This window comes from Artemia sp. Qi Xiang Cuo, chromosome 11 (genome assembly GCF_049724085.1).
Source record: "Artemia sp. Qi Xiang Cuo chromosome 11, ASM4972408v1, whole genome shotgun sequence".
Classification (NCBI taxonomy): Eukaryota; Metazoa; Arthropoda; class Branchiopoda; order Anostraca; family Artemiidae; genus Artemia; species Artemia sp. Qi Xiang Cuo.
This window is the reverse complement of record NC_142804.1, coordinates 43599790-43626864: the sequence shown is the minus strand read 5'-3', so window position 1 is coordinate 43626864 and position 27075 is coordinate 43599790. Positions and strand designations below refer to the sequence as shown.

General features: G+C 36.0%; 1 protein-coding gene across 1 annotated transcript in view; it reads right to left on the bottom strand.

The window, feature by feature from the left end:
* The window catches only part of Tbcd (tubulin folding cofactor D), a 90210-nt gene that overhangs the window by 44012 nt on the left and 19123 nt on the right, over positions 1–27075 (bottom strand). Inside the window, exons 2-3 of the mRNA XM_089096810.1 lie at positions 22000–22166; positions 20727–20865 (exon numbers count right to left, since the gene is read on the bottom strand). Of these exons, the coding sequence (XP_088952936.1) occupies positions 20727–20865; positions 22000–22166 (306 nt within the window). The remainder of the gene's footprint in view (positions 1–20726; positions 20866–21999; positions 22167–27075) is intronic.

Here is a 27075-nt window from a genome sequence, read left to right as displayed (position 1 = left end):
GCCAGGTGGGAGAGTGGTTAGCCCCCAATTGAGCTAATTTGAGATACTGAACTAGAATTTGGTCAGTTTTATGTTTAGTGCCTTGTGGACATAGATTTTTGGAGAAATGCCGTCTTATTCTGCAAACAAATTTTAATAGGGTGTATTTCGGATGTCTCATCTCTAGGAATTTAAGATTCTCATAGCCAGCTCCTAGACTGAATAAAGGAAAAGCTTCTATACTGAATCAAGCGAAAGCCTTTTACGTTTAAGAGCTTTAATTTTGATACTTTATTTTGATTTGGGTTTACTATGAAAAGCATAGTGTGAAAACTTAAAATCTAACGTATAAACCAGAGCAATTACTATTTTAATGTTTATTTTGTTGTTATAATTCTATGAATTTAGCGACTGAGTCAATCTTTAAACAATATTTAGAATTAAAATAAGTAGCTGCAGTGTGAGCTTTTTTTAATAGCACATGAAATTATGTAAGTAGTTTTTAAATAGAATCTTTATAAAAAAAAATGAACTATCGGTAAATGTTCGTTTTTCTGTATATGAAGTACCATCCTGATGTAAAATGGAGAGCTGAGCCCGGAAATGAAAGCAAATTTGATGTACAATGAACAAGAAAAAGGTTCATAATCATCAATAGGTGATTTTACCCTTCTCATCGTTGTGGCCTCTTTTTCACCATACTATCCGAAGGCAACTATTCTGACATAAAATGATGAGCTCAGCCCTCACGAATCATAGCCAACGGTCTGACAGCCTACGAATCTGCCAACATTGATTTTGCTATCGATTTAGTTCTAATAATTATTGTATCCATATTTGGAAAGCTGATCGCTAATTTGGTATTTCGACAAAAACAGTTCAAATTACTGCAAAGCAGAGTCCAGATTAAGATTGCAAAAGACTGGACCCCACCCTTGCTTTTCAGAGGTTTATCACGCTAACAAAGAGGCTCAATCTCACGGAATCTAAGCACTTTCAACACGAAATGTGTTCCTACCTGGTATCACTTTTTGAACGTCCCTGCATGCTCCGGTCTCCGACAAGGCCAGAGTTTGGCGAGGCTACAGCACAGACATTCAATCTTGAGTAGCGCTCTACTCCCCTTCCCCAAGGCATTCGATATATCATCGACGGTGGAGCTCTTCTGCACAGAATTCCATGGGGCAAAAACGAACGACACTCCGAAATCCTTGACCATTATGCTACTTACGTGACCCAAAAGTATCCGTCTGCCACTATTGTGTTTGACGGCTAGGATTGCGGAGCTACCATAAAGGATATGCCCCAGTCAAAGAGAAGCCGTATAATCAGCCGTGAGATCTTCTTCATATCAGATATACAGCTGAGGATAAAAAATGACAAGTTCTTGCACAATAAAAAATAAAAAGCCGGGGTCGGTTTTTTATCTCTGATCTAAGCGCTTCGTCGTAGTCCAGGCACCAGAGAAAACAGATGTCCCAGTTGTGCCTGCTTCATTTGGTTTTTTCTGGTATTACGAAACTTTCCGTCATTGGAGATGATACTGAACTTTTGGTTCTATTGTGTTATCATGGTGACCTATCAAGCAGGAAACTATTCATTGCACCTGAGCCAAAGTCGAACAAAGCTCCCCAAATATGGGATATTCACAAATTGAAAGAGAAGCTTGGCCAAGAGACATGCCATCTGATTCTTTTTGCTCACGCCATCTTAGGCTGTGACTCTACTTCATGGATTCACAGTGTGGGAAAAGGCCTTGCTCTGAAGAAGCTAATTGCAGATGCCGATTTTCTCACATCAGCTGCAGTTTTCATGCTAAAGTCAGCTTCGATGGAGGAAGTAAGGGTTTCTGGAGAAAATGCTCTGCTCATGATATATGGCTCATCAAAAGGTGGAATCTGAATGAACTCAACAGGGAAGTTTTTAAAAAGAAGGTGACTACTGCTAGCATGTTCGTCCACCCAGAACAGTTACCACCAATTTCTGATGTGGCTAATTTACCCAGTTACAGGTTTTTCTACCAAGTTCAGATATGGAGTGGAGATCCTGATTCTGAACTTAAAGCCGAGGAATGGGGTTGAAAAATAAAGATGACTTCTTATATCCATTGACTACTGACGTCCTACCAGCCCCTCATCTGTTTCTGAAAATCGTAAAGTGTGCTCCTGTCAACTGGAATATAGCTCAAGGAGATGTAGCTACTTTAAAAACGGTTTAGCTTGCACTGCAGCGCGTAAAACGTGCAAGGGGACAGCACGTTCTAACTCTCCAAGACTCAAAAGCTATAACGATGAGGAGAACGTCGAAGCTTAAATATCTAAATCAAAAGAACAAGTTTTGAATATAGTCAGAGTTCAATTTTTTTTCTCAAATGTTCACGCGGTTGTTATGACAATTTTATCAGTTGTGAAGATAATTCATTATGTTGGCAGTAGTTAGTTATAAGAGGGATACTAAATGTTAGCCTCTAAAAACTAGTTTAATAAATGATTTTCCTTTCTAATGTTTTTAATGTTTTAATAAACAACTTGCAATTGCTTTTTTAGGCCGACCCATCAGGTGATGGAGCCAGCGACGATCAGATTCAGGTTAAGTAATTATTAGATCTCAAAACTGACAATTTAGCCAGCAAAAGATGGTCTGGTAAAAAAAATGGGGGTCACGACGACGAGAAGCGTAAAAATCTCCTATTGATGATTATAAAAGTTTTTATATACCGTACACCAAAGTTGGCTCCATTTTCCCATTCATCTCGTGTTTTTACGGCGGAATAATAATTCATTTCAAGAAAAATGAAAAATTACCGGAACTTTTTTTTTTTTTTTTTGCTAGGAAAGTGAGAAAACTAACACGATACGCAAAAAAAAAAACTAGTTTTGCGTCGAGCTAGAATGGGCAACTTTGGATATGTTGTTCAGTTTTTTTCCTCTACAACATGGTGTAAAAATCGTTTCTGTTGCAATTTGTTTTTACCAACAATCGACAAATTGGTGGACAATAATTGCTAAAAGAAACATGTCAAACGAAAATCAAAAAGTGCAAATTGATGAATATGAAATGGGCTTTTTAGTAGAAATTACATCAGGTTAATTTATTTTTAGGCTCAGCTTATCATTTTATGTCAGAACAGTTGCCCTTCTGATAGTATGGTGAAAAAGAGGTCGCAGCGATGAGAAGGGTAAAATCACATATTGATGATTATAAAACTTTTTCTGGTACTTTGTATATAAAATTTACCTTCATTTTCGGGCTCAGCTTTTCATTTTACATCAGGACGGTACTGCATATACAGAAAAACGAACATTTACCGATAGTTCATATTTTTTAGAAAAACTGAAAAAATTGACACGAAAAGCAAAAAAAATAGTTTTGCGTCGACCTAGAATGTGCAACTTTGGATATGTTGTTAAACTTTTTTTTCTCTACAACATGGTGTAAAAATAATTTCTATTGCAATTTGTTGGGGGTCAAACTCTAGTTTGCCTGTACTAGTAGTTAGAATCTAGTAGCTAGATTCAGTAAATTTATCAGCTTATTTACTTACTAGATTCACTAACAAAATAATTGCCTCAACTAGGACCTGCCCCGGTCTCTACTTGTTTCTAATTATCTTGTAGAGGAATCTACATGCCTAACTAATAAAGCTTTGAACTGGCTTCCAAAGTTGTATTGTCTTTTTCCAAGTTGAGGGAATGTTGACAAGACGAAAATTATTCACAATATCAGGAAAAAAATTCTAGTTGAGATTGTGAAATATGTGCAGTAATGTGTCGGAAGTCACAGAAAATACTCGCATTTGGATTTACATTTGTTAATGTAATCCTTACATACACTTGAGTTATATTTTACTGCAAGAAACATTATATATATATATATATATATATATATATATATATATATATATATATATATATATATTATATATATATATATATATATATATATATATATATATATATATATATATATATATATATATATATATATATATATATATATATATATATATATATATATATATATATATATATATATATATATATATATATATATATATATATATATATATATATATATATATATATATATATATATATATATATATATATATGTAATGGTTGACATCAATTCTAGAAGTTGAGCTTTATACTCATTTTGCTCGGGAAATTCTGATAACACACACGAAGAGACTCTGATTACGCATTGTTGCTTTCCGTTGGGAAAAAATTTTTCTTTAAAGTTTTATTGGAGCGTCAGTAGTGCTTTACATGTCTAGTAATAATAATTTATAATACCCTTTTTTCCTTATTCTTCTATTATCATAGCGACTGAATCATTCTTAAAAACAAAACGATGAGATAGACTTCGATGGTTGAGTGAGTGGTAATTTTGTAATTTTTTTTTAACACATCCTGCATAATAAATTGAGTAATGATTCGCTCGTTGTTCGTGGTCTAATGGCTTGTCCAGAGTGTTATAATTCGACAAACTTCTCTTTTTGATTTTATCCAGGATAAATCTCTGACCTTGGCAATTAATAATTACATGCTTGTGTTAGAAATTTTATAATCCAAATCGCATGTAGCTTCTTCTTCTTCTTATTGCCTATTTTCTCTTTTCTAACCTTCTGTATGTCCCACTTTCCTCTTTACCCCTTATGAGCAAGGGCGTGATTTCGTCAAAATCCTCGAGGGGGGGGGAGGGATCAAAGTAGAAACCATTTTTCCAAAGTCAAACGAAATGACCAAGTAAAAATAAAAAAATAATCTACATAGTACCAAAAAGGCAAAGGTATACTAAAGAAAACTTGTCTGTTTATGTGGATACTCGAATTATGTAGGCCTATCTTAATTTTTACAAGATTTTTGAAGGCACTAAATTTCAGCGGGGGGGCAAACTGGTAGTTCTCTTGATCCGGTTTTAGGATTGTCAATACCAATCAAATTGATGCACTTATATCGTCAATGAGAATAGAAATCCTACAACCTGACGGTCAATTTTAGAATTAATCATATCAAATAGTTTGTAATAGCAAACTGTAAACAGCGTTTCGTGCTAATAGTAATCAAAACTATAAAAAGTGGGATTTTTTTGCAATATATACATAAAAAGAATCTCTGTATATCCCTCCCCCAACCCTTTTATTTAGGATAATTTTCAGTTCGTTTTAAGTTTTAATGTCGCTCTTTACTATTAGTTACTAGGTTTTTGTTAAAAAAAAAAGTCGAAAGCTTTTTCCTGTGTAATATTATTATTAGTATTATTATCATTATTCATTTATTGCCCTTCAAAAAAAGGTACAAAAGGTACAGTAGACGGAGTAATCACTAAAAAAAAGAAGAAAAAAAGAAGGACACAAACACACACTGAAAATTCAAATACATGACAAAAAAAAAACTCTTCATTACATTAATACGAACAATGATGCTAACAAAAGGATGATAAAAGTTTCTTTTAAAACGGGAGAGAGATTTATTAATACTAATATTGTTATTATTATTATTATTTTATATTACCCGTCAAAAAAAAGGTACATATACGGAATAATCACTAAAATGACAAAAAAAATAGAGAGAGAAAAAAATTCATTAAATACATGACATTAGTACAAAAAAACTATTGCGAACAAATTGGTGACCATGGATGATTAAACTTAGTTTGAAAACGGGATAGAGGTTTATTAATGCTAATATTAGGGTCAGCAAGCTTATACAAATGAATAATTTTATGGTTTCTTGTCCAAGGGGGCAAGAAATGTTGAAGATATTTAGCAAATCTGAAGAAGTATTGTTCATAGGTGTTTTTTGTCCTTAACTCAAAAGAATTTCAAGAAAGGAGCAATGCAAAGCAGATACAGAAGAGCTATGGCGTTGGAAACGAATGCTATAATCTAGCAGTTGCAACTTAGTTTGCTTTTTACGATTACAGCGTAAGTAATGTTATTTTTACACTCATTGTGAGAAATCAGCAAACGACGTGTGTGGCCTATACATGTGCCAATTGGAAGGCCCAGGTATGTAATATGGTCTGCAGGTTTAACAAGGGCTGCTATCTTCCATGTATATTTCAAGTATCATCTAAATATCTGAAGGTGTTACCTTGTGGCAGCGGAGTCGTTAACGCAAGGTCTGGGAATCACCAGTGTTCGTGGTAATTAGTTACCAGTGTTATACCGGTAGGCCACAACGCCACCAGTGTTATAGTGGTAAGCTACAACGCCACTGGCGTGGTAACATACGGGTGCCAGGGGCCACTTATTGGAGGGGAAAGACCCGGCCCCAAATTATAATGTGATGCCTGCGTCTACCACACCGGTTCTGCAAATATCGGGTTTGGTACTACTCTATTTACAGTATACCCTTTCCCAGGGTATGATAACGCGATCGAGTGGTCAAATGGCCAATTTCTAAAGCCAAGTGTACCCGCCTTGGGTTACGGCTAGAAAATCTCTAACTCTCTCCTTGGAGGTAACAAACCCCCTGTCAATATAATAATGACGGTACCTTGTAACTCTATTCCCACCCTCCCTGGGTTACGAAAAGTAGTACACAGTTTTTAGAAGATACCATGCTTGTATTCTACCAAAAAAATCACAATAATCCCACAAAAATATATCTCCCCGAATGGGGTCTAAGCTCAGACTAAATCAACATAATATTTTCTACATACCTGTTCATAAGGGTGGACCTTCGCTTGTCCAAGCCAATCATCTCAATCCCTATTCAAACCCAATTCTACTCTCTTAGCTTTATCTTTCAATGACTCCAAACCAGGAAGTCCAAAATAGAATTTTGTTCAAAGCTTACTTATTGCAAAACCACTATAGCTTAGCAACGAGACTTTTAAATTGTCATTGAAAATTATATATAGGCAAATCTACGCAAATGTAATTAGAACGAAAACAGGTCATTTATCTGAAAGAAAAAGAAACAGGGGTGGAGCCCCCTCACCCCCCCCCGGAAGATAAATGACCGCCCACGCGCTACCTTGGTCCACCCATACAAACATAAACACATAACTTCAACTTTACAAAATCCATTTGACTTCTCTCTTCCACCAGTGTCTGTGCTACTACTTCCATCGCTTGGCTCTGGATCGGTCGTCATCGACACGTCTCTACTGTAGGACCAGCATGGTCTAAATCGTATAGCATCCGCATTAGGTTTTGAAAGTTGAAGTCCCCAAGATTCGTAAACAATGATTGTGCGCAGCACAATCAAAAACAAAAAATTTCTCACTCTTACGAATTTACATTTTAGAGGAGCAGAGAATCAGTTTCTGGCACATATGATGATGCCAGCCATCATGAAAAATTGGCTGCACTAGCCTCTTAATTTCCATCTGTGGAAACAACCCCATATTTCAATAAAAAAGTAAATTGCCCCTTGGCATAATTTGAAATAATCTAAGGCCGAACATGCAAAGGCCTGTGAAAACGATAAGGGTACTGGGAATGAAGTAAAATGTTTAGCGAACCATGAATCGCCCTTTTTCTGGGTTCCCTCCCCTGGGATAATTAAATGCAGAATATGCGTTGATGCTAATTAAAGATGAAACTTAGATACAGTTTCCCACTGAATACAATTTGCCAGAAATAATTGTCGGTTCCCATGAAGAGTAAAAACTATGAATAGGTTTACTGGACAAAGGTTTGGGTGAAATGTGAAGTGACTGGGAGAGGGTATCCCCTAAGGACTCCAGATTAGAGAGGCAAAACCTCGGTAAAGGGATACACCTTGTCCGCCAGTTGTGCATTGAGGGAAAGGGCTATCTTTCGCGACATCCCGCAGGGGATCCTCCTCAAGGGATTCCTCCTCCTCATAAAGGACCGACATATCTTTTGGGTTTATAATACCAATCTCAGATTCCTTTCCAAGTTTATCCAATCCAACTCGACATTTAATACCCCGTAACTTTCCCCCAGCTCGTTATGGTCCTTCATCTCTATTTTGTAACCATCTTGTTTTATTCCCCATGGGTCTTTGACCTCTTTTTCCCTCCTATTATTTAAGTTATCAAGGCACAGCCCATCCAACATTTTATTTTTCTCCCTGTTATTTATGTTATCAAGGCACAGCCCATCCAACATTTTTTTATTTTTCGCCACTACAGACTGAATCTCCAAATTTTGTCTCTTTTTTACACTCCTCTTTTCATCTCTACTTTTCTCAATTTTGTCATTCGCGTAAAATAATAAATCATCGTTAAGTCTGATTTGGACTCCAGTGTCCACCATCTTTGACTGCATTTCTTCATTGTAGCTCCGTTTAATATCTTTTTTCTCTCTTTTAGTCTTCTTTATTCTTACAAAAGAAACAAATATTTCGTCATCAAATGGGAACTGAATTCCGACATTTGGTTTTTCATATTGTACTAAAATTTCCCGAACTTTGCGAGAAAAAGCGCGTACAATAAATTTCTTCTCCTTTTTCTCTGGTACAATCTGTGTTTCATTTCGGCAAATTTTTTTCGTCGTCTCGCACTCGTTAAAGGTGTTCTCAATTTTTCCATCTTCTGGAAATTTTCCAGAAAAATAATTTTTGTGTGTCTTATTTTCAAAATTATGTGGTCTGTTTACTTCCGCATCCAATTTTTGTGGATTATCAACATTTTGAACACGAGTATCAAGTATTTCCTTTTTCCGACAGGGCGGCGTAGCCTCCCAATTTGTTTTATGGGCCGGTCACCCTTCCCTCGTAGTCAGCGAAGTTGTATATTTTTCTAACCCATGCGGTTCTCTTATACGTTTGAAAATTTTTCCCTGCAATTATTTTCATTAGTTCTCTTCTATCCTCCCTATCTGCCTCTTCTTTTCGTCCTCAAGATATTCTCTCTTTTGTCTCTTGCTATTCTATCTTTCTCTCTTTCCTGTCTATCTCTCTCTCTCTCTCTTTCTTTCTCCATTAAATTTAATAGTTGTTGTGTCATATCTATTTGAGTGCTTTTTCGCGAGCTCCTGCTGGATTTCGATTCAACACTGCTCCTTCTTCTCGGACTACTTTGATTCCGTCTGTCATTATTTCTTCTTAGTTCATTTTCTGAATCTGTTCGTTCTCTATCCGCATTGTCTCTTTCTTTATAGGCTACTCTAGCGCTTTCGTCCTCTTTTCTATTCTTTCTAATTTCATCTTTCTCAGCCTGCATTTTTTCCTTATATTCTCGGTGCTCTCCCTCAAAGGCCTCCATATTTGCCTTTCTTTCTATTTTCCTACTTTTTTCTATGGGCTTCACTCGCCCTTCTCGGTCTTGAGTTAATCTCATCTCTGTCCGACATAATTTCAAAATTTCATTAACTTAAGTTACCTCTTCAGTCTAAATGAAAATTCTTTTATCCATGTAACTTCCGGTCACTCGCGAAAAATTGCTGCGCGTCAATTAGCCTTATATTTTTTCACACTAATTAGTTGCGCGATATATTGATTCGTAAATTTTTCTATTATGATCTCACAAGGCACAGCCGATAATAGATCTTCATAATTCTATTAATTGATTACGTATTTTCTTTTCTCTTTATATGTAATCACAATAGGCTACTCTTGTAGGCTAAATTACTTGTCTCTTCGAAAACACGGAATTCTTTTAATATCAGGTTTACTGATAGGACCTTTTGTTGCTACCACCAATGTTCGTGGTATTTTTAGTTACCAGTGTTATACCGGTAGGCCACAACGCCACCAGTATTATAGTGGTAAGCTACAACGCCACTGGCGTGGTACTATACGGGTGTCACCACTTACTGGAGGGGAAAGCCCCGGCCCGAAATTATAATGTGATGCCCGTGACTACCACACTGGTTCTGCAAAGATTAGGTTTGGTACTACCCTATTTACAGTATACCCTGTCTCAGGGTATGATAATACCATCGAGTAGTCAAATGGCCAATTTCTAAAACCATATGTACCCACCTTGGGTTACGGCTAAAAAATATCTAACTCTCTCCTTGGAGGTAACAAACCCCCCTGTCAATATAAAAATGACGGTACCTCGTAGCTCTATTCCTACCCTGCCTGGGTTACGAAAACTAGTACACAGTTTTTAGAAGATACCATACTTGTATTCTACCAAAAAGATCACAATAATCCCAAATAAATACATCTCCCTGAATGGAGTCAAGGTGCCGACTAAATCAAAATAATATTTTTTATATAACTTTTCAAAACGGTGGACCTTCGCTTGGCCCATCCAATCCTCTCAATCTTCATACAAACCGAAGTGTAGTCTCCTAGATTTACCTTTCAATGACTCCAAACCAGGAAGTCCAAAAATAGAATTTAGTTCAAAGCTTACTTATTGCAAAACCACTATAGCTTAGCAACGAGACTTTTAAATTGTCATTGAAAATTATATATAGGCAAATCTAAGCAAATGTAATTAGAAGGAAAACAGGTCATTTATCTGAAAGAAAAAGAAACAGGGGTGGAGCCCCAACAACCAGGATCGAGGTTTAATCCCCCATGTCACAAGAAAGATTTTCCAAAGAATTTGTTAGGTCTAATTTTTTTCAAAATGTCAAAATGCAGTAAATTAAAAGAAGGCAAAATTTGCGTTTAGGTGGTGCCTAAGCTACACTTAGCTTTATGGTTTTGCTCGGTAATATTAAACAAAATCAGCAGTTTTTTTTCTCAGATTCGAACTACTTAAATCCTGTATCAGCGAGTCAAGGACCAATGCCGCGTGTCGAAAGAGCTTTACCACTAGAAAATGTATAATCATAATTTTCTTTTAGCAAAATATCGAAATTTGCGGCAAATAAAAAAAACTGTTTAGGTATATAGGCTATACACTTAGTTCTGTGATCATGCTTGCTAATGTTTCAAAACATCAGTTGTTTTTTCTTAATGACGAACTACTTAACTCCCGTATCCATTTTCATGTAATATTCAAATATCCAAAATAAATCACCTTGTAACAGCTTAGTTGGTAAAGTCATGCCCGTGAACTACTGGGACAAAGGGTGCATCCAAGATTTTTATGGGGGGATGGGGTTATTTTTTTGGGGAGGGGGGTCAGTTGTTCAAAAAACAAACTTTTACAAAACGTATCAAAAGTCTTTTTATGCTTATTTTTGTTACTTTTTTGCAAATCGCACACAATTTTTTTTTTTTTGGGGGAGGGGGGGGTGTTCACATACGGCAACAACCGCACCCCTGGGATATGGCCTGAACAGGGACTGTAGTTCAATCATACAAGGTATTCATAGGTAGGGTAAGGTAGGTAAGGTATTCATACAAGGTAAAGTTGACAAGTTTTTGCGGGATATGTATGAGAATAAGAGGACAGTAAGGAAAGAAAAGGAGGTAAAGGAAGTATTCATATTCGCCCGGCTCTATGCTTGTTTCCCTGATAAACTTCCTTTACTTAGCAAAGTTAGGCAAAGGCTCTTTATTTTTTCTTTAAAAATTTATTTTGTGGAAAAAGCATTTTTGAATGCTTATATATATTATATATATATATATATATATATATATATATATATATATATATATATATATATATATATATATATATATATATATATATATATATATATATATATATATATATATATATATATATATATACGGCACACCTTAGCTCATGAAAGAGTCTGATGCTTCCTAATTGGACGTATTCTTCACCTAACCCTTCATAAAATCCCAGGTATGAGTATGAGTTCATACATATACGGAAGGGAATTTGCGAATCATAGATATTACGCCTAAAGGGTGATATCTAGGTTTAACTGTGGGGCATCAAGTTATCCTCAAAGACATATTTATTAGATTTGTGACTATTCTCAATAGAATGGCTATCTCAAAATTTTGATTGGGTGACTTCGGGAAAAAAATGAGCGTAGGAGAGGGCCAAATTGCCCTCCGATTTTTTTGTTCGCTTAAAAAGGGCACTAAAACTTTTCATTTCTGTTTGAATGAGCCCTCTCACGATATTCTAGGACTACCGGATTGATACGATCACCCCTGAAAAAACAACAAAAAAACAAATAAACACGCATCCGTCATCTTTCTTGAGGCAAAAAATACAAAATTCCACATTTTTGCAGATAGGAGCTTGAAACTTCTATAGTAGGGTTCTCTGATACGCTGAATCTGATGGTGTGATTTTCAGAGGTTGTTCCCCCTTTTTTTCGAAAATAAGGCAAATTTTCTCAGGTGCGTAACTTAATGGGTAAGATTAAACTTGAAGGAACTTATATATTTGAAATCAGCATAAAAATCTGATTCTTTTGATGTATCTATAGGTATCAGAACTCCATTTTTTAGAGTTTCGGTTACTATTAAGCCGGGTCGCTCCTTACTTACAGTTCGTTACCACGAACTGTTTGATAGCCTCTCTCTCTCGGTCTTCCTCTCCTTATATCTCTCTCTCCCTTTCTTTCTATTTATAACTTAAACCAGTGCAAGACTAAAATTCCGTATCATTTTAGGTATGGAAATGATTGCTGCCAGTGTTTATGATGTATGCGTTGCTGATGGCGTGGAATTCATGTCGGATGTGCCAATTCGGCATCGAAGGAAGATGCGTGCCATGATGCTCAAGCTAAACAAAGCTAAGTCTCTTGGCCAAATATTAGGACTTCTGTTTAGTATCAAGCCAAACTACTTAATTCCAGAGATAAGTTGGCTTCTTGGCTGTGGTAAAAAAAAGCGTGTTTTTTGTGTTTAAAAATAGAAGCTCTATTTTTTTCTATAGATCTTAACTTTGCCATATTTATGTGTGTGGTCTGTTTTTTTTTATAATAGGCCATAAGTCAATTTGTTTTATTTTTTATTATTCTAGTTTATCATTTGAAACTATATATAATCAAAGCATTTAGTTTCTCTGGTCATTTTTTTAAGTTTCTTTGATGTTTTTTTTTTAATTTAGCAGCCAGTTTAACTTGGAAAACTAATCTAATGGAACTAAACTAAGGAAAATTAAGAGAACGAGTTTTTTCAGTAAAATTATTGAGCGTGGTACCAATTCCAAAATAGACGTCACGTCATGATTCTTAGAAATATTTTGAAATATAAGCGGGAAGAAATTATATCGGAGAAAAGTTGTTCTCATATTTCGAACTCTATATGGAAGCCAGTGTTAGCAAGTTTCACCCAACCAATACCTGATCTAAACTACTCCCTGAAGCGAAAGACCCAAAACAGCAGGTAGCCCCGGACTCTAGAATAGATCAGCCAGTTGATTTTTGGATACTCACAACCACGGTTGCCACCCAAGTAAAATTTTACTAGATCTAAAGAAGCAAACACAATTGATATATCTAGTAAACCAGGGTAGTTAAACCGTCCAAAAATAGTAAAACTCGACGAAAATATAGTAAACTTATCGTAGTCTCAGGTTTTAATTTCGAACTTATGAATATTAATCTTCTCCTCTGTTCATTCATCCCTGTACTTTGACACTGTTTTCACGTAGATAGGTGAATAATAATTATACCATTAATATGCTTAAAATTTACGAAATTGTTTTAACCCAATTTGTACACAGCAATTTACATAAACCAGTAGTACTTAATTAACTATCTTGCTATGGAACAGGTCAATTGAACGATAAGAGAGCGATAGCTATTGCTTATTTTCGTCTTTTTTTATTAGTATTACCCTAAATTAGTACAATTGCGGTGATATCCTCTTTGCTGAATTAATTTTTCTAATGCATTATAGTCAAGCTTAGAACCTGTTTTGGTGTAAATAAAAGACCCCAGAATTACCACAAGATACGGACGCGAAATTTTAGTCTAAAGAACCTATACAATTTAAAAATGTGCCAATTATATGGACACAATTAGATATAATGTAATCACAGTTTTCAGGGTTGTGCTTATTTTATAAGCTTCAAGGAATGTATGATATTATTAATAATATTGCTCCAATGTGTCTTCGTCATATGCTTGAGACAGTTATGTTTGTTTGAGAGTATGTTTGAGAGTATAGAAGACCGATTAGAGTGTTTGCGAGGTCTGCTTTCTCTGCTCGTCATATTCTTCCAGTGCTGTGGTCTCAGACGCCATCTTCTATTAGGGATATTGCTGAAAGGTCTGGCTTACGTGAGCAGTTGAGGCACCATTGCTTGCAGGTTTATGAATTCTTTTTTTTTCTCTCAGGTAGTTCTATGTTTTATATATTTTTTTTTGTTTTATTGTTAAATGAGAACCCGAATGCACTGATGTAAGTGGATGTAAGTTCTTTTTTGAGTTGTAATACAAGCCCAGATTACTGGGCTTCAGGCTTTTTGTTGATACTTTTGTGAATAAATTACATCTCCATTGAAAAAAAAATGATCTAAAGCAAAACTGGCCTACCATAAAAAGCCAAGAAATAAATCTAGAAAAGAAAAGGAGGTCTAAGACCAGTATGAAAATGCTGCTTTTGTGGGTTCATAGGGATAGCTCACTAATTCTATATCTGACATTGTATATGTATTGGCTTGTTTGTTTTGTTTTTATATATATTCTTTTCGTTTTAGATTTTAGTTGTTTGTTTTTCTTGTTCTTCTTTTAACGCTTAAGACGCATTCTTTTATACAGACGAAGTATTTGCTTGATTGTTTCCTTTCTTTTTCCTCATACTGGCCATAGACCTGTCAGTCTTCTCTAGATTTATTTCTTCGTTTAGTATTAGATATTGCAGATATCTAAACATTTAGGGGAAATTTTGAGCAAACCATTTTGTTCAAAATAGTTCAGAGGAAAAATAACTGTGCCTCCGCTGGAAAACCTACCACCCCCCGGTCAAAGGCTGTAAATTATGCAAGTTGCCGTTGTTAACATCTAAGGGTTTTTGTGAAGGGGGTGGTCGTATAAACTGTGGAGTAGGCTCATTCTAATGATATTGCAGATAAATTACAGATATCTAAACATTTAGGGGACCACTTGTCTGAAGTTCTCCTCCTGATGTACTTGCTTGACGATTCGCCATTGTTTCACTGACAAGTCAGTCAAAGAAGAGGACAGGCAATTATTACCAAAATTCTACTTTTTGTGTATAAAGAAAGCAACTATATGATACACATTGGAACTCTCTTTATTTTTATTCAGGTCATGAAAATTTTTATTTTGGTTCTGTTTTTGTCGTTTCTATAATGATATTGGGCAGCTTCTATATTTGTTATGATTACCACGCAGATGGGCGTGTGGGTACCCAAAGCATTGAAAGCTCATCACTTTTTCCCTTTCCACAGTGAATCAATATGTTGCAGTGAGATACTGTAAAACCGAAGCTGGGAAAACAAACAGACAAGGAGATTTGAACAGCGAACATAAGGAACAGTATAGCCCTCATATCCTAACACAAAAGCATTCAGTGCGGTAATTTAAGACGTTAAAACCATTAAGTTTGAATTTAGAGGCTTCATTAAAATGGTGAAAAATCTTGCACGTAGTTTGATAAGAATATTCAGTTTTGTAGCATGGCTTGGGCGTCGAGTTGGAACTTTCAGAAAAAGTCGCTTTTATAAACTATTAATTAAAAAACTTTTTCCACAAAATAAGTTTTTCAAAGAAAAGTAAAGAACATCCATTAAACAAAAAATGAGCAAAAATAAAATCCAATAATCTACCAAGCGTGAAACTGCCACAAATCAGCATCGATAAATAAATGAAACCCAAAACCAACAAAAATTACAATAAATAACCGAGTCAAACTCAAAACGAGCAGAAATTAACATAAGTTGGGCGCAAAACCCCTATGCCAACCCAATCCCAGAACATGATTTGCACTTTACTAAAAAAAAATATAAATGTTTTTACTTTTATAACTTTAATAAATCAAATAATATTAACATTTTGATTACTAAATATCGGTATATGTATATTAAACTGACAATACACATTCATTTGTATTTTTTCAGTAAAGTACAAATTTTGTTCTGGCCTTGGGAAGGCATAGGGATTATGTTAATTTCTGCTCGTTTTGAGTTTGACTCGGTTGTTTATTGTAATTTATGTTGGTTTTGGGTTTCATTAATTTATCGATGCTGATTTGTGGTAGTTTCACGCTTAATAGATTATTTTTGCTCATTTTTGGTTTAATGGAGTTCTTTACTTTTCTTTGAAAAACTTATTTTGTGGAAAAAGTTTTTTTTTTATTAATTTCTGTTTGTTTTATATTGACATAGTCTTTTCAGGAAAAAAGAAAATAATTCTTTAAATTTTTTCGTATTTTTTAAGACTTTATAGTTTCGCCTGCTATTTGCAAATTGGAGAAAATTTTCAGCAATTTTTAACAACATACACCCTTTTAAAAATCTGGACACAAACAGTGTGTTTAATTTAGTTTCATACCTCCTCTAGTTTACCTGAAATGGAAATCTTGATACCATTTACAAAAAGACATGTTTACTTTCTTCGATTGCTTGGATTCTCTTAATCTATTTTGATTTGGTTAAATTTTAAGAGCAGAAGTAGCCCCGAAAGTTTGAACATAATACCCACAGTCGTTCTTGGGATACTGCTGAGATGCTTTTTTGGGAATTAGCATTAAAACAGTGCATTTTGATTTAATCTTAAGGTAACATTTAGTTTTTAAACATAATGGGCAAATGGGTGGGTGGGTGTGGGAGGGGGATTAGTTGGACAACTCTATCTATAAAAACCTTATATGCCCTAGGGCAGAACCTAAAAGCTTTACCCTGGGGGCTCTGAGGTATTTGTTACCCTTAAATATATATTTTCCCAAATTTTCTGTTACGTTAAACTAAATGACTATGTATGAACTTCGTATGTAGTTTTTTTAAAAAATCGAGGGCGTAAGAGGGGGGTTAATTACTCTCCCCTCACTTTCGACTATTAAAAGGGGCAATTTCAATTTTCAATCAAATGAGCCCCTTTCAAAATTTCTACAACAACTTTCTATATAAACCTTATATGCCCCCAGGGCATAACTTACAACCCTTGCACTGAGGGCTCTGAGTGGGTTATCGTCCTAAAAGACCTAAATTCAAAAACTTTCAACTACGTTGAACAAAATGGATATCTCAAAATTTTGGTTGGATGTGTTTGGGGAAACGTTGGGCGTGAGAGGGGCATTAGTTGCCCTCCAATCACTTTCAACTATTAAAAAAGGCACTAGCCTTTTCAATTTCCAATTGAATGAGCCATTTGTAAGTTTTTATGACAAAGCTTTCAATAAGAACCTTATATGCCCCTAGGGCATAACTTACAACCCTTCCTCTGAGGGCTGTGGGGGGGGGAGGGTTGTCATCCGTAAAGACCTAATTTCCAAAACTTTCAACTGCGTTGAACAAAATGACTATCTCAAAATTTTGATTGGATGTGTTTGGGGAATAGGTGGGTGTGAGAGGGGGGTTGGTTGCCCTCGAATCACTTTCGACTAATAGAAAAGGCACTAGCCCTTTGAATTTCCAATCGAATTAGCCTTTTTTGAAGTTTTTACCACAAAGATTTCAATAAAAACCTTATATGCCCCCAGGGCATAACTTATAACCCTTGCCCTGAAGACTGTGGGGGGAGCGTCCTGCTCAAAGGTATAATTTCCTGAACTTTAAACTGCGTGGAACAAAATGGTTATCTCAAAATTTTTATTAAATGTGTTTGGGGAAATAGTGGGCGTGGAGGGGGTGTTAGTTGCTTTCCAATCACTTTCGACTATTAAAAAGGGCACTAGCCATTTCAACTTCTGATCGAATGAGCCCTTTTTAAAGTTTCTACGACAACCCTTTCTATAAAAACCTTATATGTCCCCTTGGAATAATTTAGAACACTTGCCCTGAGGGCTGTGGGAGGTGGGGGTTGTCATCCTCAAAGACTTAATTTCCAGAACTTAAAACTACGTTGAATAAAATGGCTATCTCAAAGTTTCGATTAGATGTGTTTGGGGAAAAGATGGGCGTGAGGGGTAGGAAGGGTTAGTTGCCCTCCAGTCACTTTCGACTATTAAAAAGGGCACTAGCCCTTTGAATTTCCAATCGATTGGGCCTTTTTTGAAGTTTCTACGACAAAACTTTCTATAAAAAAAAAACCTTATATGCCCCCAGGGCACAACTTACAACCTTTGCCCTAAGGGCTACGGGGGAGTACCCTCCTCAAAAACATAATTTGTATGTGGGAGTCAACAATTCTGAACAAAATGGCTATATAAAAATTTTTATAGGATGTGTTTCGGAAAATGGTGGGCTTGGAAGGGGTGTAAGTTGTCTTACAATCCCTTTCGACTATCAAAAAGGGCACAAGCCCCTCCAATTTCCAATTGTATGAGCCCTATTCGAAGTTTCTACGACAACTTTTTCGATACGAAGTGCCCTGCACTAAAGGAAAAACAAAATGTAAATAATACACTGTGCTAACATCGTTCTTATATGCCCCCAGGGCATAACTTAAAACCCTTGCCCTGAGGGTTGTGGACGAATGTCCTCCTCAAAAAATATTTTCTGAAATTTAACTATGCTGAACAAAATGGCTATCTCAAAATTTTTATTGGATGTGTTTGAGGGAATGATGGGCGTGGGGGGAGGGGGGCTAGTTGCCCTCCAATCGCTTACGACTATTAAAAAGGGCACTAGTCACTCCAATTTCCAATCGAATGAGCCCTTTTCGAAGTTTTTACGACAACTCCTTCAATACTAAGTGCCCTGGTATGGAAAAAAATAATACATTGTGCCAACATCGTTCTTTACTTACGCAGTGCGATCGCGCTTCCTATGACTTATAGGAAAAATTTCTATAGAAGCCTTATTTGTTCCCAGTGCATAACTTAAAACCTTTTCACCAAGGCTTGTGCGAGGGTGATCATTCTAAAAGACATAATTTCCAGACCTCTTAACTACGTTGAAAAAAATAGATATTTCAAAATTTTGATTAAATGTGTTTTGGATAATGGTGGGCTTGAGAGGCGCGTTAGTCACTATCCAATCACTTTTAACTATTAAAAAAGGCACTAGCCCTTTCAATTTCCAATTGAATGAGCCCTTTTCAAGTTTCTACGACAACGATTTCAATAAAAACTTTATATGCCCCCCGGGCATAACTTAAAACCTTTACCCTGAGGATTGTGGGGGGAGCGGTTGTCATCCTTAAAGACCTAATTTCCAAAACTTTCAACTACGTTGAATGAAATGGTTATTTAAAAATTTTGATTGGATGCATATAGGGAAAAGATGGGCGTGAGAGGAGGGCTAGTTGCCCTCAAATCTCTTTCGACTATTAAAAAGGGCAATAGCCGTTTGAATTTTAAATTGAATGAGCCGTTTTTCAAGTTTCTACGACAAAGATTTCAATAAAAGCCTTATATACCTCCCAGGCCATAACTTATAACCCTTGCCCTGAAGACTGTGGGGGGAGTGTCCTGCTCAAAGGTATAACTTCCTGAACATTGAACGTCGTGGGACAAATTGGCTATCTAAAAAATTTTTATTGGATGTGATTGGGGAAATGGTGGGCGTGGAAGGGGTGTTAGTTGCCCTCCAATCATTTTCGACAATTAAAAAGGGCACTAGCCGTTTCAATTTCCAATCGAATGAGCCCTTTTTTGAAGTTTCTACGACAACACGTTCTATAAAACCTTATATGCCCCCAAGGCACAACTTACAACCTTTGCCCGAAGGTTTGTGGGGGAGTGTCCTCCTCAAAAACATATTTTCTACCTGGAAATCAACTACGATGAACAAAATGGCTATCTCAAAATTTTGATTGGATATGTTTGGGGGAATGATGGACGCGGGGGGGGGAGAATTAAAAAGGGCACTAGCCCTTTGAATTTCCAATCGAATGAGCCTTTTTTGAAGTTTCTACGACAACACCTTCTATAAAAACCTTATATGCCCCAGGGCATAACTTACAACCCTTGCCCTGAAGGCTGTGGGGGAGTGACCTCCTCAAAAACATAATTTCTATCTGGACATCAACTACGCTGAACAGAATGGCTATCTCAAAATTCTGATTGGATGTGTTTCGAGAATGATGGGCGTGGAAAGGGTGTTACTTGCCTTCCAAACACTTTCGACTATTAGAAAGGGCACTAGCCACTCCAATTTCCAATTGAATAAGCCCTTTTCGAAGTTTCTACGATAGCTTCTTCGATACGAAGTACCCTGCTCTAAAGGAAAAAATAATAAATAATACTTTGTGCCAACATAGTTCTTATATGCCCTCAGGGCATAACTTATAATCCTTGCCCCGAGGGTTGTGGGGGAGTGTCCTCCTCAAAAACATTTTCTATGTGAAAATCAACTACGCTGAATAAAATGGCTATCTCAAAATTTTGATTGGATGTTTTTGGGGGAATGATGGGCGTGGGGGGGGGGGGGCTAGTTACCCTCCAATCATTTCCGACTATTAAAAAGGGCACTAGCCACTCCAGCCATGTCCACTCCAGCCTAGCCATGTCCAATCGAATGAACCCTTTTTGAAGATTCTACGACAACTTCGATACGAAGTGCCCAGGTATGGAAAAAAATAAATAAATAAAATAAATAATACATTGTGCCAACATCGTTTTTTACTTAGGCAGCGCTATTGCGCTGCCTATGGTTGGAAAAATAGGAAGATTTTGGAACTTGTACAAACACTTTATTAGACTATAATTTGTTTGCAAATCCCATTTTGAGATAAACTACAATAAAATTATAAATTAAAATCAGCAGAAATTAAACTTTTAATGAAAAAATATAAGAAAATCAGGTACACGAAAGAAAAGAAGGAAGCAATTGAAAAAAGATTGAAAAGTTCACGACTGGAATATATATATTATTTTTGAAATAAAATTATGAAAGAATACAAAAAAAAATGATAAAACTACCTCTTGACACCAACTGATAAAAGGTAGCAACTCAGTCTCTTTGACATCAGGTCGTGTGAGATAAACCGAGGCTAAATATGCAGCTGCTTCTTGACTAGATAAGTAACTTTTCAAATATGTTTTGAGAATATTGATAACCCTTAAAAAAAGACGGAATTAGTCAGACACAAAAAATAAGTACGAAAAAGAGAAGATTACTCTTTGCCAACTTTATGAAGCTTATTCTTTTATTTACTATATTATCCATTCTATGCATACCTGCACACAGGAGGAGACAGGCGGTGGGAGCATAATAATTCCCTTTTGGTTATTTAATGTTTTATATCGAGCTTAACAGTACGCATACTTTGATACTTTAATTCTTATGTCCTGTGATTCGTGTTGGAAAACAATTATAAAAACAACAACAAATGATCAGACACTTCGATTTCTTTTTTTTCCACATTTTTGAAGAAAAGGTCCCTTGGTTAGAAAATATGATTTTCTTCCTTCCGTCTTCTTTGTTGGTTAGGAAATAAGTAGTTATCTTCATAGTATCTATGTGGCTTATTTTTAGAAACTTATCTGTCGTCCAATTACTTACTTATCTTTCATCAAACGAATAGTAATCAGACACTCTGTCAACTATCATAGTTCACAAAATCAACTGAGAAAAGTCCAAAACTGGAATTAAAAGTACCATAAGAGGCTCACTTTAATATAAAGAAAATAAATATATTTGGAGGGTTCAGAATTAAAGTGGGTAAAGCCCATTTTTTATTTTTTCTAAGTGCTGACGCCCCAACATGGCTAAACATGAAAATTTTTTTAGTATATTCACCAAATAGATTCAAACACTTGTTATTTCTGAAACATTTCATAACTTGCAATATTTGATAAGAAATATGAGCTCAGTGACCTTGGTCAGGTTTAATTATTGCTTTTCAGATTTTACCATGAAGTTATCAAACTTATCATAGTGATATGCTACTTTGCCTATTTGGGTATTAAAGAATTTCCACTCTTCCTGTCACTTCATAGACCTAGTACCCTAAATAAATTTCTACACAATACACTGCAAAAAAAAGTAGCAGTGAATCTGTTGGATTGACCTCACAATTAGAATCTGATGGATTGACCTTACAATTAGAATCTGATGGATTGACCTTACAATTATTTCCTGGTCTTATAAAATCTTAACCAAAAGCAAGGCACTCAAATTTAGTCATCTTGACTAGGGACGCTATATCTGCAAAATTACTTTTCTGGGCATGACTTTTACAAAATAACTAACCTAGTTATAAGAGGCTGTTGACATCCATCATCAAACCGCTTGAGATCAAATGGAATTAAAATTATTAATGAAAGCCATAGTAAAAGTACGTAAGATACTTCCCAGTTTTCAATATCGTCAGGATACTCTTGTTTCAGAAGGTCTAGAACAACCTCAAGATCAGAGACCTAGAAAAACAACAACATGATTTTCATACTGCTATTGCACTTTCACTCTCTTGGGTCTCAGTCATCCTTTAGTAAGGAAGAAATAGGGACAAGGCTTACGGTAGTTCAAGAGAAACAAACTGCCAGATAACTTATCAATTAAGAAAACATCCAAGAAACAAGAGAAAGAAAACAACCTGAAGTTAGAATTCTAATGGGTTTCCTTTTTTTTAAATGAAACTGCTTTTCGAAACATTTACAATGTAGACAGTGGAGTGTATTGTTTCTTTTTGGAAAGATTCCAAATACAACCTTATTTTAGTTTTAAGCCCGAAAAAATACTAATAAGAACTAAAAAAAAGGGTTAAAAATTAAAGTGATTGTTGACAATAAACATAACATAATAGAAAACAGGAATCAAACTTCTCCAAAAAATGTTGTATAAAGTGCAGAGAGAAGATATTCTTAAAATATTCTGGCATATATCATCTTAGAGTAGGCCTATAGGTTCTAAGTGAGTTGAATTTGACTGTTATGTCTTATTTTCATTTGGTAGCATAGAGGTAAATATGTATGGGTCCTTTTGAGCCTGGACTATCATAAAATGTTTCAATTCTTCCAGTTTCCCAAATATTTTCGATTTATTTTGTCTGTTTTCTTACCTGCTGGCATAATGTCTACCTGCTGGCATACGTGCCTAGTACCATATAAATGTCGCCACAAAATAAACTTCGAACTGTATTCTTAAAGAGATCTAAGAAATAAGGTTTAAACAGAAAACGCTAAGCAATGTCATATTTTTGTTAGTAGACTGAACATTTGAATTTTCGAAAATGTTCAGTATATATTACCGTATTAAAATACTTGCAGTTTCTAACAATAAACCAGTCTAATGCTCTTAGAGAAATTATCAATTTTTACCAAGCACTTTAAATGATATAGAAAATCTCAAACAGTTTTCAGTTATAAAATTCTGCTAAATCATTATAATTTAGACAGATCTGGCTTCATTTCATAGGCAGCGCAATAGCGCTGCCTAAGTAAAGAACAATGTCGGCACAATGTATCATTTTTTTCTTTAGAACAGGACACTTCGTATCGAAGGAGTTACCGTAGACACTTCGAAAAGGGCTCATTCGATTGAAAATTGGAATGGCTAGTGCCCTTTTTAATAGTCGAAAGTGATTGGGAGGCAAATAACACCCCTTCTACGCCCACCATTTCCCCAAACACATCCAATCAAAGTTTTAAGATAGCCATTTTCTTCAGCGTAGTTGATTTCCAGATAGAAATTATGTTTTTAAGGAGGACACTCCCCAACAACCCTCCGGGCAAGGGTTGTAAGTTATGCCCTGGGGGCATATAAGGTTTTTATAGAAGGCTTTGTCATAGAAAATTAGGAAAGGGCTCAGTTAGTTGGAAGTTCAATGGGCTTGTGTTCGTTTTCCCAGTTAGACGTTCCTGAAGTGTAGCTAACCCCCTCTCACGTCCACCTTTTCCCCGAACCCCTCTTCGAAAAAGTACGGGATGGCCATTTTATTCGGTATAATAGAGAGTTTTATAAATTGGATCACTGAGAATGACCACCCCTCCACAGCCCTCAGGGCAAGGGTTTTAAGTTATGCCCTGGGCGCATATAAGGTTTTTATTGAAGGTGCTTTTGTAGAAGCTTCAATAAGGGATCATTTGATCGGAAGCTTAAACAGCTAATGTTCTTTTTAATTGTCGACTAGGATTTAGGAACGATTAACCGCCCCCTGACGCTCACTAGTTACTCAAACAAAAACAATTGAAATTTTGAGTTGGACATTTCGTTGAGTATAGTTAAAATTTATGGAACTTAAATTTTTGAGGATGAAACTTATGCGCTGGGGGCATTTAAGGTTTTTGATAGAAAACATTGTCGTAAAACCTCAAAAAGGCCTCATTCGATTGGAAATTTAAAGGACTAGCGGTCTTTTTAACAGTTGAAAGTAATTGGAGGGGAAGTAACCCCCCTCTCACGCCCACCATTTCCCCAAACATATGCAATCAAAATTTTGAGATATTCATTTTGTTCAACGTAGATAAAAGTTAACTGATATTCGAAACATTTACAATGTAGACAGTGGATTGTATTGTTTCTTTTTGGAGAGATTCCAAATACAACCATATTTTAGTTTTAAGCCCGAAAAAAATACCTATAAGAACTAAAAAAAGGGTTAAACATTAAAGTGATTGTTGACGCTAAACATAACATAATAGAAAACAGGAATCAAACTCCTCCAAAAAATGTTGTATAAAGTGCAGAGAGAAGATATTCTCAAAATATTCTAGCATATATCATCTTAGAGTAGGTTCTAATTGAGTTGAATTTGACTGCTATGTCTTATTTTCATTTGGTAGCATAGAGGTAATTTTGGTAGCATGTATGGGTCCTTTTGAGCCTGGACTATCATAAAATGTTTTAATTCTTCCAGTTTCCCAAATATTTTCGCTTTATTTTCTCTGTTTTCTTAGGTTTAAATGTCTACCTGCTGGTATACGTGCCAAGTACCATACAAATGTCGCCACAAAATAAACTTTGAACTGTATTCTTAAAGAGATCTAAGAAATAAGGTTTAAACAGAAAACAGTAAGCAATGTGATATTTTGTTAGTAGACTGAACATTTGAATTTTCGAAAATGTTCAGCATATATTACCGTATTAAAATATTTGCAGTTTCTAACAATAAACCAGTCTAATGCTCTTAGAGAAATGATCAATTTTTACCAAGCACTTTAAATGATATAGAAAATCTCAAACCGTTTTCAGTTATAAAATTCTGCTAAATCATAATAATTTAAACAGATCTGGCTTTATTTCATAGGCAGCGCAATAGCGCTGCCTAAGCGAAGAAAAATGCTGGCACAATGTATCATTTTTTTATTCCTTTAGAACAGGGCACTTCGTATCGAAGGAGTTGTCGTAGATACGTCGAAATGGATTCATTCGATTGAAAATTGGAATGGCTAGTGCCCTTTTTAATAGTCGAAAGTGATTGGGAGGCAACTAACACCCCTTCTACGCCCACCATTTCCCCAAACACATCCAATCAAAGTTTTAAGATAGACATTTTCTTCAGCGTACTTGATTTCCAGATAGAAATTATGTTTTTGAGGAGGACACTTCCCCACAGCCCTCAGGGCAAGGGTTGCAAGTTATGCCTTGAAGGCATATAAGGTTTCTATAGAAAGTGTTGTTGTAGAAACTTCAAAAACGGCTAATTCGATTGGAAATTGAAAGGGCTAGTGCCATTTTTAATAGTCGCAAGTGATTGGAGGGCAACTAACCCCCTCTCACACCCACCATTTTCCCCAAACACATCCAACCAAAATTTTGAGATTGCCATTTTGTTCAACGTAGCTAAAAGTTCTGTAAATTAGGTCATCGAGGATGACAACCCCTCCGCAGCCCTCAGGGCGAGGGTTGTAAGTTATGCCCTGGGGGCGTATAAGGCTTTTATATAAAGCGCTGTCGCAAAAACTTCAAAAAGGGCTTATTCTAATGGAAATTGAAATGGCTAGCCCTTTTTAATAGTCGATAGTAATTGGAGGGCAACTAACACCCCTTCCACGCCCACTATTTCCCCAAACACATCCAGTCAAAATTTTGAGATAGCCATTCTGTTCAACGCAGTTGAAAGTTCTTGAAATTATATCTTTGAGCAGAACACTCAACCCACATTTTTCGGGGCAAGGGCTATAAATTATGCCCTGGGGCATATAAGGTTTTTATTGAAAGCTTTGTCGTAGAAACTAGAAAAATGGCTCATTCGATTGGAAATTCAAAGGGTTAGTGCCCTTTTTAATAGTCGAAAGTGATTGGAAGGCAACTACCCCTCTCTCGCGTCCACCATTTCCCCAAACACATAGAATCAAAATTTTGAGATACCCATTTTGTTCAACGTAGTTGAAAGCTTTGGAAATTAAGTTTGAGTATGACAACCACCCCAAACCCCTCAGGGTAAGGGTTGTAAGTTATGCACTGGGAGCATATAAGGTTTTTATAGAAAGTATTTTCGTGAAAACTTCAAAAGAGCTCATTTGATTAGAAATTGAAAGGGCTAGTGCCCTTTTTAATCGTCGAAAGTGATTGGAGAGCAACTAACCCCCCTCTCACACCCACCATTTCCCCAAACACATCCAATCAAAATTTCGAGTTAGGTATTTTGTTCAACGTAGCAGAAATTCTGGAAATTATGTCTTTGAGGATGGAACTCCCCCTACAGCCCTCAGGACAAGGGTTGTAAGTTATGCCCTGGGGGCATATAAGTTTTTTTTATAGAAAACATTGTCGTAAAACCTAAAAAAGGGCTCATTCGATTGGAAATTTAAAGGACTAGTGGCCTTTTTAATGGTTGAAAGTGATTGGAGGGGAAGTAACCCCCCTCTCACATCCACCATTTCCCCGAACATATGCAATCAAAATTTTGAGATATTCATTTTGTTCAACGTAGATAAAAGTTCTGGAAATTCGGTCTTTTAGGATGATAACCCCCACGGCCCTCAGGGCAAGGGTTGTGAGTTATGCCCTGGGGGCATATAAGGTTTATTTATAGAAACCGTTTTCGTAGAGACTTCAAAAAGGGCCCCTTCGATTAAAAATTGAAAGGGCTAGTGCCCTTTTAAATTGTCTAAAGCGATTGGGGGGCAACTAGCCCTCCTCTCACGTCCATCATTTTCCCAAACACATCCAATAAAAATTTTTAGATAGCCATTTTTTTCAACCTAGATGACAATTCTGGAAATTAGGTTCTTGAAAATGACAACCCCCTCTCCCACAGGCTTCAAGGCAATGGTTGTAAGGTATACCCTGGGGGCATATAAGGTTTTTTATAGAAAATATTGTCGTAGAAACTTCAAAAAAGGCTCATTCAATTGAAAATGGAAAGGGCTAGTGCCCTTTTTA